At 45.9% G+C, this 16,722-nt stretch overlaps 1 protein-coding gene across 1 annotated transcript; it reads left to right on the forward strand.

The window, feature by feature from the left end:
- The first annotated feature begins 1,335 nt into the window (after window positions 1-1,335).
- CKAP4 (cytoskeleton associated protein 4) lies at window positions 1,336-8,347 on the forward strand. Its single transcript, XM_027449684.3, has 2 exons — window positions 1,336-1,798; window positions 5,259-8,347. The coding sequence occupies exons 1-2, from the start codon at window positions 1,412-1,414 to the stop codon at window positions 6,588-6,590; spliced, it is 1,719 nt and encodes a 572-aa protein (XP_027305485.2). The 5' UTR covers window positions 1,336-1,411; the 3' UTR covers window positions 6,591-8,347.
- Window positions 8,348-16,722: the final 8,375 nt, after the last annotated feature.

Consider the following 16,722-nt stretch of genomic DNA (forward strand, 5'->3'; position numbering starts at 1 on the left):
CACAGATCTTTAGTATAGGCAAATATTACAGATACAGACATGAATACAGTCTTTCAAAGTTAGCTTTTTGTACAAAGACATATTAAAATGCAAGGAAGAAGAGTAACATGCCTGAGGGAGTAACCAACCAAGAGCATTTCCTTGCATTGTTCTTAAAAAAAACAATCCCCTAAAAATCCTTTTGAAATTGACACCATTACTACTGATTGTCTACTGGTTGTTTGCTCTTAGCCTGAGTCTAAATCCGTTATTGCTTTGCTTGTTACTAGTTGTGAACCTCCTGTGATGAAATTTAGAAAATAATAATAATAAAATCCTTTGGAGTCCATTCTGATACCCCAGCTACTCAGCATGTCTCCTGGAGAGAAGGAAGGAGGTGTTAAAAGTTGAGTTGCCTCATTTCTGTCTGAAGCATAGGTAAGTGTTGGGATGAACCCATGGAGAAGATTCTTTTAGCAAGTTTTTATATTTAGGATTCTCCAGTTATAAACTGTTACTGTCCAGTTATAAACTTTGTCACAACACTTTCCTGGGTCCAGAATCTTGGGTCCAAGGACTGGAAGCAGCCGGCGTTGTGCAGACACCACCTGATTCCAGGCTCCTTTACCAGCTCTGAAACAGAATAAGCCTTGCTTCCAGTTTCAAAGGGCGCAGTGAAGAGCAATCAGCACAGAGGGCTCAAGATCTGAGGAGGGCCAAGCATAGAAAGAGGTCAGTATAGCTGTTGTCTGCAGAGTGTCCACTGAGATTAAAACAAAATATGTGTCAGTTCCTCTTCGTCAAAATTAGGACCCACTTCCAGAATTGCAACCCACAGTTACAAAAATCCGATGTGGTGACCACCTTCACCTTTCATCGTGTTTGATGCATGGACACTGTTATGGAAAAGGACACATTTAACTGAAATGTTACCAAAGAACTCTCCCTGTAATCCATCACTGACTAAAAGAGTACTCTGAAAATATGGTCAGATATTTTAGTGAACTGATTAAATGCCTATCAGACAAGAGTTGCTACATCAGCCGGTCCAGTTAGGGCTCAAGAACTTTTAATGAGGTAAAATGCTGATGAATTCAGGGCGCATTTTTCACACATTTAAGCCTTCCTGCGGTATCATCTGTCCCACAGTCTGTCACAAAGCCGTCTGTCACCGTGAGGGGACAGAAGGCGGAGCGTGCTGAGGGCTCTGGAGGGAATTTGGGTCCTCGGGAGGGGGGTGCAGGCGGCTCTCCCCTGCTCCCCCCCCGCAGCCTCCCTCAGGCCGGGCCCGGCCCCGTGTGCGTGGCGGCTCCCCGGGGCGGGGCGGGGAGCTCGGCGCTGCCCGGCCGCCACCCCCGCCCCATCGCTCCGCGGCAGCTTCCATCCCTCCCTCCCTTCTTCCCTCCCTCCCTCCTCTCCCTCTCGCCCCGCCATGTCGTCCGCCAAGCACCGGGGCCCCAAGGGGGGCAGCCCGCCCGCCGCCACCGCCAACGAGCGGGGCTCGCAGCCCGGCGGCGCCGAGGAGGCGGCGGCGGCCAAGAAGCCGGGGGCGGCGGCGGCGGCGGCGACCCACGGCCGGGGCGGCCGAGCCTCGGCGGGGGGAGGCGGCGGGGGAAACCGCTCCGGCTCCGGCTCCTCGAGTCCCCGGCGGGGCTGGGCGCTGCTGCTGGGCGCCGCCGTGGTGCTGGGCGCCGCGCTGCCCGCCGGCTGGTACGTGAGGCAGCTGCGGGACGAGGTGGGGCGCAGCGCCCGGGAGAGGGAAGCCTCCGGCAGGCAGCGGCAGGAGCTGGCCGCCACCCTGGAAACCGTGGTGCAGAAGGTAGGGGAGCTGGGGAGGGCTTCCTTAAGCCGCTTTCTGGGTGCCCGGGTGTCGGTGGGACCCGCAGCGTGAGGGCTGGCCGGCGGTGGTCTCCTGTCACGATGCCCCATGGCGAGTGCCAGGTGCATGCGGTGAGGCTGAAGGTTTGGGCTGGAGGTGGTAGGAACCACAGTGGTCCTGCCCTGCAGCCCGAATCAGCCAGCAGAGCAGCGTAGTGCAGGCCTGAGACGCCTGCCAAGCCCCGCCGCCATCTCCTGTATGGAGAGCGAGGCTGCTGCAGCCGTGGCAGGGGTGTGAAGCTGCTGGCAGGGTGGCTGGAGGGATGTGGAGGCAGCGCTCCTTCCCCGCCTGGTTTTGTGCCCTCTGAGCCCTCGAGTGAGAGCTTGACAAGTGGCACTTCCCATCGGGATGTGTCTTACGGGGCCTGAAACCTTTCAAAGGCACCGCATGTGACAGCGTGTAATGGAGCAGAACGCACATAGCCGGCGTCAGCCTAGGGAGCAGGCAAACGGGCTTGCAAGCGGTAAGTGAAGCTACAGCTGAAGCAGATCAAAGATGAGAAGATTCATGTCCCAGCTTGACTGCTGCATGCTCAGCGAGCCGCCTCCCTGCGGACACCCCGATCCCTGTGGCTGAAGGGCCTGGGCCCCATCAGGAGGATGGGACAGGGCAGGACAGCGGGGCTGGTGCTGGCGAGGGTCCCCCCGCCGCCCCGTGGCGTTCCCGGAAACACGGCAGCATGCACACGTGGAGTCTGTGGGATCCGCCGTGGCGCTTCCTCTCGCGGGGAGGAAAAGGAAAAGTCCTGGGAGGGAGAAGGGCTGCTGCAAGAACGCAGGGCCATAGTGGTGTTTCCAAAGGTGATTTTTAAATCCGTTTATTTTCCCCGCTGATGACTGGGCTGTGATTTGAACCAGCACTTTTTTCCTAACTTTTTTTTTTTCCTTCCAGTTTTTATGACATTTTTATACACTCTTTGTAGGATGGAAGAAATTGCAACGGCAGGGAACGGGATGTAAGATTACAGTGTATGAGTATAGAAGCCAGATGTATGAGCAATATATAAGCCCATCCAAGCACAGGAATGGATGCAGTTTGCTGCCAGCGTCTCTGCATTGTTGCACAAGATCTTAGGTATCTGTTGCATATTATAAGAGAGAGGTGTATAGTGTAAGTTTATAAATAGTTACTCTGAAAGAGAACTGAAACTGATTGACTGTATATAGCAGATGTGAGACATACGGTAATACAAGAATAAGAGACGGGAAAGATGAAACAGGCTTTCGATGTAACCCTTGAAAGCTTTGTTTGCTGTGGCTTCAAGCTGCGTTTGCAGAAGAGTGCACTTGAGGAAGAAGAGACCATTATTTCTCTATTGTAAAGAAGTGTGGGTCCCACGTTGTACTTAGAGGGTGCTGTCAGCGCAGGCTGCCATGTGGAGTTGTCTTTCCCCTTTATTCTTTTGCTGCAGAGAGCTTTTGTCAGGAGCAAGTGTTATATAAGCTCATCTGTTTTACACATCAGCAGTAGGAGGAGAAAGGAAATGATGTGGAAATTTAGGCTTCAATATAGCACAGTTTTCAGAGAGGCCAAGGCTGCTCGGTGTTTGAATACAAGGTAGTATGACCAGTTAGAGAAGACGCAGAAGTTAGCTATAGCTGTATTTTTATGTGCCGTTTATGATGTTAAACTTTTCAAGGGCTATGGTTTCAAACATTGCCAGCCACAAAGAGCAAGCAGGCAAACTCACAAGTAGGTGCATGCACAAGCCAACCGCGCAGTGGGGATGAGCTATGACTTTGAAGTTGGGAGTTTTACATTCCTCTCGTGAGGGGTTTGCTTTGGGCCCTCGTGGCTCTCGGTGAGTTGAGCGTGGGCTTGGACAGGTGAGATTAGAAGCTGGTCTAGTTAGAGGATTTGGGTTCATTTTATTATATCAGAGCTCTCTCATCTTCAAACATCTGGCCCGTGTAGAAGTATAGGAAAGCAGCTCCAGCTTACACCATGAGCATTGCCCAAATGTGGTGGAGGAGTTCGTGTAAAATACTTTATAAGTGTGGAGGGCTGGATTCCCTCTGTACGGCAGCAGAGGTCTCCTGGCACTCTAGAGGTGTCCCCTCCCCATTTCTGATGCCTTTTCTTAGACTGACATTTGAAGATGGTTAATTGCAAATATCAATTTGGCGGTTCAGATGCGTCAAAGAAAATAAATACTGTCATGAGATGGGGAGGAGAACTTCGATGCGCTCTCCTAGATTAATGAAGTCCATTTATAGTCAGTCAGAAAATGCTATGCAGAAAAAAATCAGAATGCATGACAGCTAAAATGTAGTGGAAGTGAGGCTGATGAGTCAGAGGAAAGGCTGTTGCCCTGCTGCAATGCGTATGGCAGAATTACTTTCTTTGTTCCCCCTCTTTGGTTCATTTCTAGTTTCCTATGCAAGTGCTAGAGAATACAAGTTTAAGGAATGTAAAGTTATTGCAAACCCTTTTACAGAAGGGGGGGGGGGCGTAAAGGAAGTCACCTTTATGGGCATTCTTCAAACTTTGGGGATCCTTTGAACCAAGAGCAAGTCTCACAGCCAAGCTCGGTAGTTCTTTCACGGTGTAGAATTCCCTTAAAACCAAGGAGGATTTGGTCAGGGAGTTAGTCTTGCAAAAATACAAATAAATAACTTAATTTCTTATTAGTAAATCTGTTGGGTGTTTTGAGATGAAATTCTAGGTTCAGAGGCTTCCTGGGAACTTCTGGAGCCATTCTCAGTTAAAAAGAAAAGAAGTCTCTGTATTTTTCTTTCTAGGAATAAATAAAGTATATTTCCTTCTGTTTATAAAATAAAACCACCCCTCCAGCTGTGTATCTAATCAGTAAACATGGCAGTCCATGTGGCATGACTGATTAATGTACCCCTCAGACACAGAGAGTAGCGTGAGGCAAGGCAACATGCATTACTCAGCACTTGCCATCCTGCCAAGGCCTTGAGGTATTTTCTTCATGATGGATTCCTATTGCAGCCAGCGGGAGCGCTTACGCTGCTTTACAAACCTCAGGAAACTACAACCCACACACGCACAAAAAGACTTCTCAACAGTCTTGAGTCTGATACTCTGCTTGGCCCCAAAATTAAGTAATCCATGCTTCCCTGTTGGTGTGCCTGGATTTTGACTTCCAGAGCTGCTCGCCCCTTGCCCTTTTCCCCGTTTCTGCCACAAAACCAGTGGGAAAGTGTTTGTGATTGGTAAGCTTCATAGCACACTTGACCCAGTGGTAACAGCTTTCTGTATTAACCTCCTTTTTGTACCTCCTGTATCTATATGTCATAGTGTGACCTCGGGTAGGGAGTGTGATGAGGTGATCATTTAACATGGTAGTGGGGGCCGTAAGGATCTTAGAAACAAAGGATAAGGATGTTGGTAAGGATGAAACCATAAATATTAACCATCTGGATTTCTGTTTCAGGTGCAGTCCCTTCAAACCACGTTTGGGGATTTCGAATCCATGATGAAAATTGCTCAGCAGAAGCAGGAGGTTACTGAGAAGGCTGTCAAGCAAGGGGAGAGTGAAATAAACCGGATCAGTGAAGTGCTTCAGAAGCTGCAAAATGAAATTTTGAAAGACTTGTCTGATGGCATCCACATGGTGAAGGATGCGAGGGAACGAGACTTCACATCGCTGGAAAACACGGTGGAAGAGAGACTAACAGAGCTAACCAAGTCTATAAATGATAACATCGCTGTGTTCACCGAAGTCCAGCAAAGGAGCCAGGATGAAATCAACAATATGAAAGCAAAGGTTGATTCACTAGAAGAAGCAAATGTGTATAAGCATGAGATAAAGGTGCTAAAAGATGCTTTTGATGAGATGCAAGCATCCATGAAAAGCAAAGAAAAGGACATAGAGACCTTGAAGAGCACAATAGACTCCATGGAGTCTGATGTGTATACCGAAGTGAAAGAGTTAGTCAACCTCAAACAGGAACATGAGAAATTCAAAGAGGCTGCAGACACTGAACACCTCTCATTAAAAGCTTTACAAGAGAAAGTTCTGAGGGCAGAGGATTCTATTATGCATCTCCCCGGTGACATTAAAAGACTTGATGAAGATTTACTGCAGGTTAAAGCCGAGCTCAGCAAATGGGAAGAAAATGAACTCTTCAGAAAAGCATTAGAAACTTTTGAAAAGAACAGTGAAGGACTGGAGTCTCGCCTGAGACACATAGAAGAGAGCTTGGAGTCTCTAACTTCTGTTGCTGCTCAGCATGGTGAAAAGTTGCAATCTTTCCTCTCTAAGGAGGCAGAGTACGAGAATAAGCTCAATACTCTAGAACAAAGCATGAGTGATCTTCAGGGAATCTCGGGTATGGACGTAACTTCAGTCTCAGATGTTCTCAAAAATCTTGGTGAATCACAGACCTCACTGTACAATGACGTGGAGAGCTTGAGAAGAAGTATCAGTGACCTGCCATCCTCTGGTGCTTTTCAAGATGTCCAGAAGCAAATTAGTACTTTGTTGGACCAAGGCAATCTTCAGACAGATCAAGCACATTCTCAAGGCTATCTTGAAAAATTTAATTCCGTGGAAGGCTCTGTAGATGAACTGAGATCTTCTGTCAGCCAGGTCGATTCAGATTTGAAAATGATCAGAACTGCAGTGGATAGTTTAGTCTCCTACTCGGTGAAAATTGAAAATAATGAGAACAACTTGGAGTCTGTGAAGAGCTCAATAGATGACCTGAGGAATGATCTGGAAAGATTGTTTGTGAAAGTAGAAAAAATACACGAAAAAGTTTAGGCAGCTGTGCTCCTTGTGCAAATATTGGATTATAGAAAATAGCTTTTGTATGCCCAGTTTTTTACTCTTTTTAAATGCAGTTTGATACCTCCAAAGAGAATAAGAATACTTTAATAATAGAGACAGTTCTGCTTATTTCCTTTTATTTCTCTTTTGGTGTAGTTTTTTATTTTATTTTATTTTTCCTATTTTGTTTTAAGAAAACATGAGTTTAGTTGGGGGTTGAGTTTCTAAGGGCTCTTCTCTGTACAGTTGTACCGCTGAAACCGCAGTGGTGTGACTAAGGCATGACAGCCTCGTTAGCATGGGCACATATTTAACGGTATTAAGGTGTTTCACACTAGGACACTATATAACCCACACCAAAGGGCCACAACTGTTCTGGTATGAAGCAGTGCCACGTGCACTGACGATTTTAGTGAGATATTTGGTTCAAGAAACAAATGAACAAACCTATCACCCTGTCTGAAACTGCTACACTGGTAAAGCGTGGACCAAGTTGGAAGCAGCTCGCCTGTTTCTGCAGTTTGGGGCTCAGCTGTGGAGTCAGTACCAGGTACCAGCTGAGCTGCAGAACATTTCTGTGTGCCCGTAGTCTGTACTGTGGAGTTAACAGGCGTTAGCTGGACCCCCAGTAAGGAAAGGTTTGAGGTAAGTGGTGTTGCTTGGGGATGAGACCTGAGAGCGGTGCTCCAACACATAGTGGGAGAGATTTATTGTAGGATCGCAGGCTTCTTTACCAGCATCTGTAGCTGCCAGTGAGGAAGATCAGTGCTTAGCAAGGAGATCTGAAAGAGGGGGAACATTTCATCAGAGTACAGTAATATTTCTGTCATATTTTGGGCTGTTTACATGACGAGGCTGTTTCTTGTAAAGTCCTAATTCTCCGTGATGCAGGATTTTCTGTAAAAATGATCACAAATCTGAATGAGAGAGGACAAAAATCACAGTTCTCATGTCCCTGTATATCAAGCATGCTAATAATAATAATTATGATACACTTCACAACACAGAAGGGGGGGGAAATCAGCATGAAATCAGCAGAATTGCTTCTAAACGTGTACTTTTCACACAGCTGTCAGTGACCTGAACTATTGCTGCACACTCAGGACTTTGGGTCAGTTCCTTATGGCTGGTGTGTCCCCAGGTGTCTGTCTGCCCGGGGCGCTGGTGCTGAAGGAGCCTTCCAGTAACTGGCTGAGAGCGAGGAAAAGGTGTCGCAATACTCTAGGTGCTGGAGTTCATTTTAAAACCACTTCCACAACTTCCTTGGTCTTCTGTCTTTTTGGAAAGGATTTCTAATATCCCTCCTTTTCAAGTTTACTTTTCAACTTTATCCAAAGAGTTGATACAGGTGTCTGCACGTGGATACAGGTTGGATATAGGGGCCACCGCTGTCTTGTGTGCATCGTGCCCACCTCTGCCTGCACTTTGACTACGTTAGGAAAATCATTCCTAGAAATAGCACTTCCCAAAAGTGACGTGTTTGTGGGAACAGCACAGGTAAAAAGGAGTTCTCTTAGGTAAATAAGATAGTGAGCTCTACTTCCCATTGTTCCCACGGTAAATAGGAAAGAATTGCTGGCAAAGAAGGAGGGACCATGGCATTAAGATAATTGTTGTCACCGTTTGAACTGCACTGTCCTCTGTTGACTTCTCAAGTTCTTGAACAATGTTGTTTAGGTTACTGTGAAATGAACTGTATGGCTTATTGCGGTATTTTTAATACATAATAAACATTTGGAATATTGTTTGCACCTCTTCTTTTGATTGCTGCTTAGTTAATGTAGTTTCCCAGGAGGCTTCCAGGGCAAGAAGGGGCCGTGGGAAGCACCAGAGCTTTACACTGAGGTGAGGCAAAGCCCTTTATTTCTCAGCTTTCACTGGGGAACACGGAGGTAGTTTATCTGCTGTGCTTGCAGAGGAACTCATGAAGATGGGATTTGAGCCCGATCAATGCAGTGGTGTTGAACATAATGCTCAGAAGCCAGAGATGGTTGTTGTGAGGTGAGAAGTACACGATTTATGCAATGAATGTGATGTCAAATACTGCCAGGAATGCCATTGATAAGACTTTTTTAATGCCTAGGGCATGTAGAACATAAAGAATGTAAAGAAAGGACCTACATCAGCTTTTCGATGTGTCTGTACCTTCTGGATAGTTTTGTACATTGGGCCGCAAGGGCCATAAGCTGGTGACACCTTCATGAAGGACACCTACCTTTTAAAAGTTTGGGGAAGGCTGACTTCATTTTGATTGCCCACAGAGATGAACCCAAGTCTGCCATGTAAGTAGCTTTGGGACAGCGAGAGCCAAATCTCCCATTTTGGAATGGTGGGAGCCCCGTACTGCTTAGTGTTGGCGAGGGGCTCTGGGCATCATCAGGTCCTAGTAGTTCCTGAGACCTAACTCATAGAGAATTCATAATCAATCACGTTATTAGACTACCTATATGTTCAACAAAAGAGGTGAGCCTACAAGCCCTTCCGTATAAAAGAGAATCAACACAACCTGCTGGCAGAAGCTGGCCACGAGCACTCAGTGGCTTTGAAGCGCGATAGCCACAAGGTGAAGGAGCATAAAGATGCTGCAACGCCAAGAGCACAGCAAGGCCAAACTGCATCTCACAGGTTAAATGAAAAATGACTATTTACACTTCTAGTAACCTAAATACAATGGCAGGCTACTGAAATTATTTATTTCTCCAAATCGTTGTCCATAAATAACAACGTGACTGGAGACAGGCACAGCTGCAAGGATCCCTTGGCAAGCCTGAGGTCCAGCTTTTATATTTGGCTTGACAACCTCATGCATCACAAACACTTCCAGTGCACTAATAAATGCTCACAGAGCACACTGAGTCCTAGTGCTGCCCTTCACCGCTGTTTTTACACTCCAATAAAAGCAGTGCAGAAGATCGCAGGCCATTCATAGTCTGTTGCCAGTGTCATTTTGCATCATCAGTGGTTCATGAATAAAACACTGCTTCAATCACAAATTCCAGCTGAAATTGTCCAGTTGCTTGATGAGGTATTGATCGAGTCAGTTCACTAATGTTTGTCTTCATTTTCAGCTCTTGGCTTCTTATCAGTGGAGAAGCCACTACACATGGGCACTGAGGACTTGATTACTCTGGCCAGGACTTGCCCAAATCGCTGCCCTAGCAAACCCGGCAGAGGTAAATCTGGTGCTGTTGCAGCGACTTCTCCCAGCAGGGATTAGGCTGCTGGCTCAAGTGAAGTAACCTGTAACAGCAAAAGGGATTGCTGGTGGCGTAGATGTGTATGTTAGAGGTTTTGTTGAAACGTGGCTTAGTGCTTTAATCTTTTCACCATTTTATTTGACATAACTCAGCTGGGAGTATAAACCAAGTTTGCAGAAAAGTTAAATGACTACAGGAAGAAAGGCTTACTGGGATGTACAAACACCAGAATAGCCTAAAACCGTGCAGTGTGTGCCCTCCAATCTGCTCAGCACTGTTAAGGACATCCTTTGTCCAGTTTGGGGCACTCGGGAACAGCGCGGCTTAACTGGGGAGGCTCTGGAAGAGGAAAATGATGATGAGCGGAGGTCATATGTTTTGCGAGGGTAGATTGAACATTTGGGTTCATTTAGGCTTGAAAACAGTGGAGGGAGGATTGAAGGAAAAAGAGGGAGGAAACAGATAATAAACAACGCTCAAATACTTAAAAAACTGTTCTGAGAAAAGAAAACCCATTTGCTTCTTGAAAAACCCGCTTTCTTCTTCTGGACGTTCAGACCAAAGCGCTGCTGGTGCCCCCTTCTGGGCCATGACTTTCAGGGTTTTCACACAGGAACAGCATGGGGCAGTCTCACAGTGTGCTTCTCTTCCCCTGCAGCCCTTATTTTTGACCCCACTGGATTTAAAGAAGGCGCCTGCCAAATTCAAACTACCCAAAGGTCTGAGAGGTGCTGCACTAGGAGCCTGTGCAGGGATGCAGCCCCTCGCAGTGCTGCCAGCACTGCCCCGTTTTGTTTTTAATATTCCCCATATATGATATTTAGCACTGTGAGATGCTTGCTAATCCCTGTTAGTCCTCGAAGAGCCCTTATATTGCTGCTACCTGCCCCTCCTGCATGCATTTTAGCCATCTTCAACCTCTGCCTGCCATGAGTAGGTATTCACAGGTATCAGAGATACAGAGTCAGAATATTTACGCACGGGACTTTATCATGTTTAGTTCCAAATCTTGGTGTGAGATGGTCTAAGAGCATGCCAATCAATTCATTTTGCAAACAATCCCTTTCCTCCACAGTGACCAAAGACGCTCAAAGAGCATTTCTGCCATGCACACCAAAAGCAAAATGTGTATTTTCTGTTTCCTTGCATAACAAAACCTCTCCAGAATTTCTTGGTATGAAACATTTTGCAAGCTCCCGAGATAATCTATTTTCTCAACAGTTAAAGCTCGCTCCTGCACAGAGAAAGGGAACTCAGGAATCAGTTTATAAGAGCAGAATTTGAGGATTCCTGCATTTATAATGCAAGTACTAAAACCCAGAGGTATTTAGATGTAATGCAACATCACAGTTTTAGCCTGCTAGACCTAAGACAAAGAGATCCCCAAACTCTGTTTTTTTTTTTTTGTTTGTTTGTTTTGTTTTGTTTTGTTTTTAATTATTATTTTTATTTTTATTTTATATATATATGTTTATATTAGAGCATACAGAGCAGGTGTTCCTTTGGCTGATATGGGTCTGCAAATAGTGCACCTAAAGATCTTTTCCAGGGTGATGCTGTCTCGATGCTCAGCTTTGAGCTGCAGTGAAAATCTTTTCTCAAGTGATTCCAATTTCACTGTGTGTGGAATAAAAGCCAGAGAAGAAATTTCTTTTTACTGCATATCCTGTTAAGAAGAAATTAATTTACTCAAAGTATTTATTACCCAGATAAGCCCTGCACCCCACCCTGGTGTCCATCCGCAGTTGTAGAGGAAGAAGCTAGTTCAAATAAGGCCGGCTTTGTTCCACTCCGAAAGATTTTCCCTTGGCACACTCCAGATGTAAATATGTCAGATTCCTGTGGATAATCCTTTCCTGTCAATACGGCTTAGGTTGGGGTTGGGATGGAGTCCTACAATTATGAGTAAGGATGGAAAACATAACAAGCACAGAAAGAATCAGGGTTACCTTGAAACTCTTTCAAACTTTTTTAGTACTCTGGCTTTCAAATTAAGTTCTGATAATTTTGTGTGTGATTTTTTTTTTTTCCTTTCCTTTCTCACTTTTGACAGAACTTCCCATAAATATGTATGTGCTAGGGGATGCAGAATATGATGTTTAAACATTATATGCTTTACAGCAATAATTTGAAAGTACAAACCAGTTAAGCACTTCAAATGTCAGCTACTGCAGAGCCACAGATTTACAGAGAGCACTAGAGGAGACATTATCTAAGCAACTGGGTTTAGGTAACGCTCTGCAAAGGGGAGCAGGACCCGGTGTGAAGGTGGTCTGCCTGGAGCCAGAGCTGCAGGAAGGGCAGCAGGCTGCATCAGGGCTGCATGGCCCGTGGAGCCTCGCCTGGATGACCTCTGCACGCTTCTCAAGGTCCGTAAATGGAGAAGATTGAGGTCTGCAAAAATTTCCAACCCGCTCCTTTATAATTCCTACGTACTGATGGGAAATGGGACAAGGGTCCTGATCCAGATCCCGCTGAAGTCAATAGCTGCACTCCCATTTCCTTTACTGGTACAAAATTAAGGCCAAAGCACTTTGCCCAAAGCCACACAGAAAATGTGTAATATACCCAGCAATGATTTCCAGTACCTAAAGCTACAAAAATCCTCTCCTCTCCTTCGAGTGTATCAGAGCAGCTTAGAGAAAACCCTAATAGCCATCAGATCTTCCCGTACTGAGTGAGCCTTTTCTTTTTGAAGTCTGCTTCTCCAGGTCTGGGCACGTCAGCGTAAGAACATTATCAAAGTGGAGAACACAGACTCAGATGGTTTATGGCTTAAACAAAATGGTTTATGGTCTCAGGGAAGCAGATTGAGCCTCAGGGTGTATTTACTAGCTATTTTTATACAAAAGATTGCAAACATTAGCAGTACAGACAGCCCAAAGCTCATCATTTTAAGCACATCACTGAGGGTTGGCCTTCTCTGTGCTGTTGTTTCCAGCTGCCTGGAGCTGTGGGCAGAGCACTGGTACCTTCAGCTGAGGTGCTCAGAGATCCCGTCACAACCCTCAGGGCTAGGAACAAAAGGGACATGGACCAATGCCATCTGCAGGTAGTGTCCTGCACCTCCACCTCAGCACCTACAGCCCCATCGCCCTCTTCTCACAGGCACTGGGTGACAAGGTTTATGTAGGTACCTGCCTGCTGGAGTGCTCTTGGCACCAAACAGCTCTCCCAGTGGCATATTTTGTAGGATTAAACATGGGCTTCAAGCACCCTTCTGCGATTTTCTTTGTCTCATCCCCATACCAGATTTCTAACATCATATGTTCAGCTCTGAAGGTGGCATTGTTCTTAGCAATTTTGTTAAGTATTGTGCATTCTTGGGATGTTTTTTATGAGAAAAGAAAGAAACTCAGTTCTGTCTAGTGTGCTTAACATTTAAAGATGTGCACGAGAAAGAACAGCTTTTCCATTCAGGAAGGAGATATTTGTACAGCTAAAAATAGCCCTACTAAGCTTTTGTGAGCATGAGATTGATGGAAGAATAATTAACGTTCGCTGGAGTCTGAATCCTTACAGATAATTAACTGAGGTGATAATAACCTCTTAGACCCATGAAAAAATTCCTCTGTACTTGAATGCACTCAGAGATCAAACTGCATTACAACACCCCAGAAGAATGTCCCAGGGGCTGCAGGTTGATGGCAGGGCTGGAGGAAGCCCTGAGCCTCCCTCTCCCTCAGCCATTTGGTGTTTACAGCCACTGCAGCTGTAGGGACAGCAGGATGGCTGCTCGAGGCCTCCTTTGGGTTGAGGGGAGACTCTTCTGGTCAAGTCAGGGGTAGGACATCTTAAAGCCTTCAGAGCATCTTATCACACTCTTCATTCCCTGCCTCTGTGGGATCTCACCTCTCATAGCACATGATCCAAGGCCCGCGGACATTGATGGATCCTCTTCTGTTGATCTCCACGATCAATGGAGCAGTCTGAGGTTGGAAGGGGTTAGAGGAAGGTGAAGAATTCAGTCACAAAGCAAAATTTGCAAGGACCCAGTAGACTGGATACCTCCTGCTTTCCAGCTTCCAGTCCCACTATGTATTTTCCAACATTTGGGGAACTTTATTAGTTTATAATTTATTTTTTTTTTCCAGGGCAAAGAATCTTCTGTTTCTTCTGTCTGCTCTCAATTTGGTCAGGGAGTACTTATAAATGAAGTTGGCAGTAGACAGTGGAACTCCAGCATTACTTGTTAAATATAACCCTCAAAGATAGTTTTTGGTTCAGGTCATGTAGGAAGATCAAGGACTTTAAGCATTGCAATGAAATGCTCCAGAAGTGCTGGCAGCTGTGTAATGCAAGAGAGAAATCACATGCTTGAACTTTCAGGAATCAGTGCATTTTCCCCAAAGTCCACAGAAATCTCTGAGGGTTGGCTGGGGGGTTGCATGTAGATTTCATCCATTTGTTCATCCAGTTTAGGGGATCACTACTTGCAAACAGTCCTGCTGATGTCACGGACATCCTGCAAATACTCTTGGAAGAGAAGTGGGTGCCTCATGGAGATGTCTTGGGGTCCTGGGCCCTGAAGGATGCATGTTGGCTCCCTGCTGAACACAGCTGGGTAATGTGGCTCTTGTAGACATGGATGTCTGACCCCAAGCCTCAAAAAGGTGGAGAAAAGGCTTCATCTATCTAAGAGTGCTAGTGCACTAGCCTTTATTCAGGTCCTAAGTTGCCTTTGCTTGCCTACACAAAGCTTTTCCTTAGGTTTGCTATTTAGTATTCATTCCAATGGGTATAATTTACTGCTTTACCCATAGAATTAATTCAGTAACAGAGCTGCCATTTCCAATGGTTGCACACAGCTAAATCCCCGCTTGGGAAAGTAGTTGAACTATAAAAAGAAGTACATCTATTAAAAAACATTTTTGGAGTGCTGCTTATTGTACTTTTTGAGCTCTCCCATGTCACCGTAACACAAAGTTATCCCGCTCCCAAAGAGCAATGAAACACATCCAAGTGCTGACGGTCTCCACAGCACAGCCCCAGGAGAGGGCTCTGGCTGGCAGCTGGCTCTGCCCTGACACAGCTCGAACCCCCAGCCCCAATTTATAGGGCTGGCACCCCTCTGATGTCTGTACCGGGTAAAGACAAACACGTGCAGCAGCGCTTTGCTAGGACCGCAGGGCGGGTTCGACACCCAGACCAGACTGGAAAGAGGAGTTCCCTGCTGCACATGAGAAATTCTCGCCAACAGATGATTTATTGGTCCCTCTCCAACGACACTTTTGTTTTAAGAGTGCTTCAGTTACCCTCTGCTGACTGGAATTTTTCATTTACGTTGGAGAAGCCTCGCTCCTTGACTTGAAAAACAGCTTCCAGTGAGCAAGAAATGCTGCAGGACACAGCCCGTGGCTTTGGGCATGACAGCTCACCACGGTCACTGCCACCAGAACCTCACCATTCTTTCCCTGTTTTCTTTTCCTTGCCTTACGCTTTACACAGATGTTTGTAATTAGCTTCCCCCCCCCCCCCCCATATTTTTTTTTTTTCTTTTTTAGGTTGCCTTGTTACATCTCCCTTTGCTCCTGCCTGCCAGCTATGTGTTTCCCCATATTTCAGTCCTGGGCATTCCTCACCAATGAGCCTGCTGAAATGCTTTTACTGCAGAAGAAATCCCTTTTCCACATGGTTTCCAGTAAAGTAAGGCAGCGCAAGTCCTTGTAGGAAAGGAAAATCCCCTCTGGGGAAAGCCCCTAAGTGCAGTGAGAGACTCGAGACCATCAGCTAACATGTTCTCAAAAATAACAGCAGCATTTATTGTGGCTTTACATTATTTTTTATGCATTTTGACCTCAGTTGTTATATGCACATTTCTGATAACAAAACTCTTGCTGGCTGCATTTTTGAGTCTCCTTTACATTTATCAAGGAAAAAGGTTTGGGTGTGTTGGCAGATCTCTATGCAGCTTCAACTAGTAAGTTTATTTAAAACAACCATTTTCTTTAATTTTAATCCTGACATCTTACATTGAGAGCCTTAAGTTGTATTAAGCATTTGTAGGGAAGTGTAGGGTCTGTCCATTCTTTCCCAGCCTTCTCCCAGTAGTTTCACTGGGAGCATTTGCTGCAGACAAACACCATGGTTCAAGGCAGCTCAACTCAATTCACTCTTACCAAGTGGGTTATTAAAGTAGGGTTAGTACCTGCTGCACACCTGTTAACTAGAGGAAAACAACACTTTATTATGATGGTCTAAAGATGTTAAATGTCATCAATGTGAATAAGCAGCTCTGTGGGAGACCTTTCCAACACATTTGGGTGCAGAGCTGCAGCGGTGCCTGTCTGCTCTTGTGCAGTAGTACAACAGCAGAGGGCAGAAGGAGGGAGAAGTATCCTGAGGATGGGATGTCATGCTGAGGTCCCTAATCCTGCAGCTTCGTTTGCAGAGACATGAGAGCCCAACCTGAGTGGGATTCAGTCCTCACCACCCCCAGCTCTCAGCTCTGTATTGTGCTGTTTGAGTAGCATTCCCAGTGCCAGTCCCGAGCAGGCAATTTGTCTTTAGCTGTCTTAGAGAGCTTCAGTTAATAGAAATCCCCAAAGACAAGACACAGGGAATATATTGGAGTAAAGAAGGGAACTGAGGGAAAATCAGGTAAGAAAGGTCATCCTCAGCGTTGGGTGAAGAGAGCAGCCACCAGCTGAGTGGGTCAGGTTATCAGCGTGAGGCCATTTCGTGCTAATGTGAATGATGATCGGCTATGAGAGGCTTTTATGTGCAGATTTAAATCCCCTTGGTCAATGGCACTGCTCCAGAGGTTCCCTAACCTAGTGGGACAGAGCTTTGTCTCTAATCCTGCTTTCTCCTCTGGGCTTCACTGCCCATAAACTTCTCATTAGGGCCTTTAACGTGAGGCAAAAAGCCTTCACACTAACATGTGTTGCATCTGCTTTTATAAGGCAAGGGACTGATTGGTTCCACAG

This window comes from Anas platyrhynchos, chromosome 1 (genome assembly GCF_047663525.1).
Source record: "Anas platyrhynchos isolate ZD024472 breed Pekin duck chromosome 1, IASCAAS_PekinDuck_T2T, whole genome shotgun sequence".
Classification (NCBI taxonomy): Eukaryota; Metazoa; Chordata; class Aves; order Anseriformes; family Anatidae; genus Anas; species Anas platyrhynchos.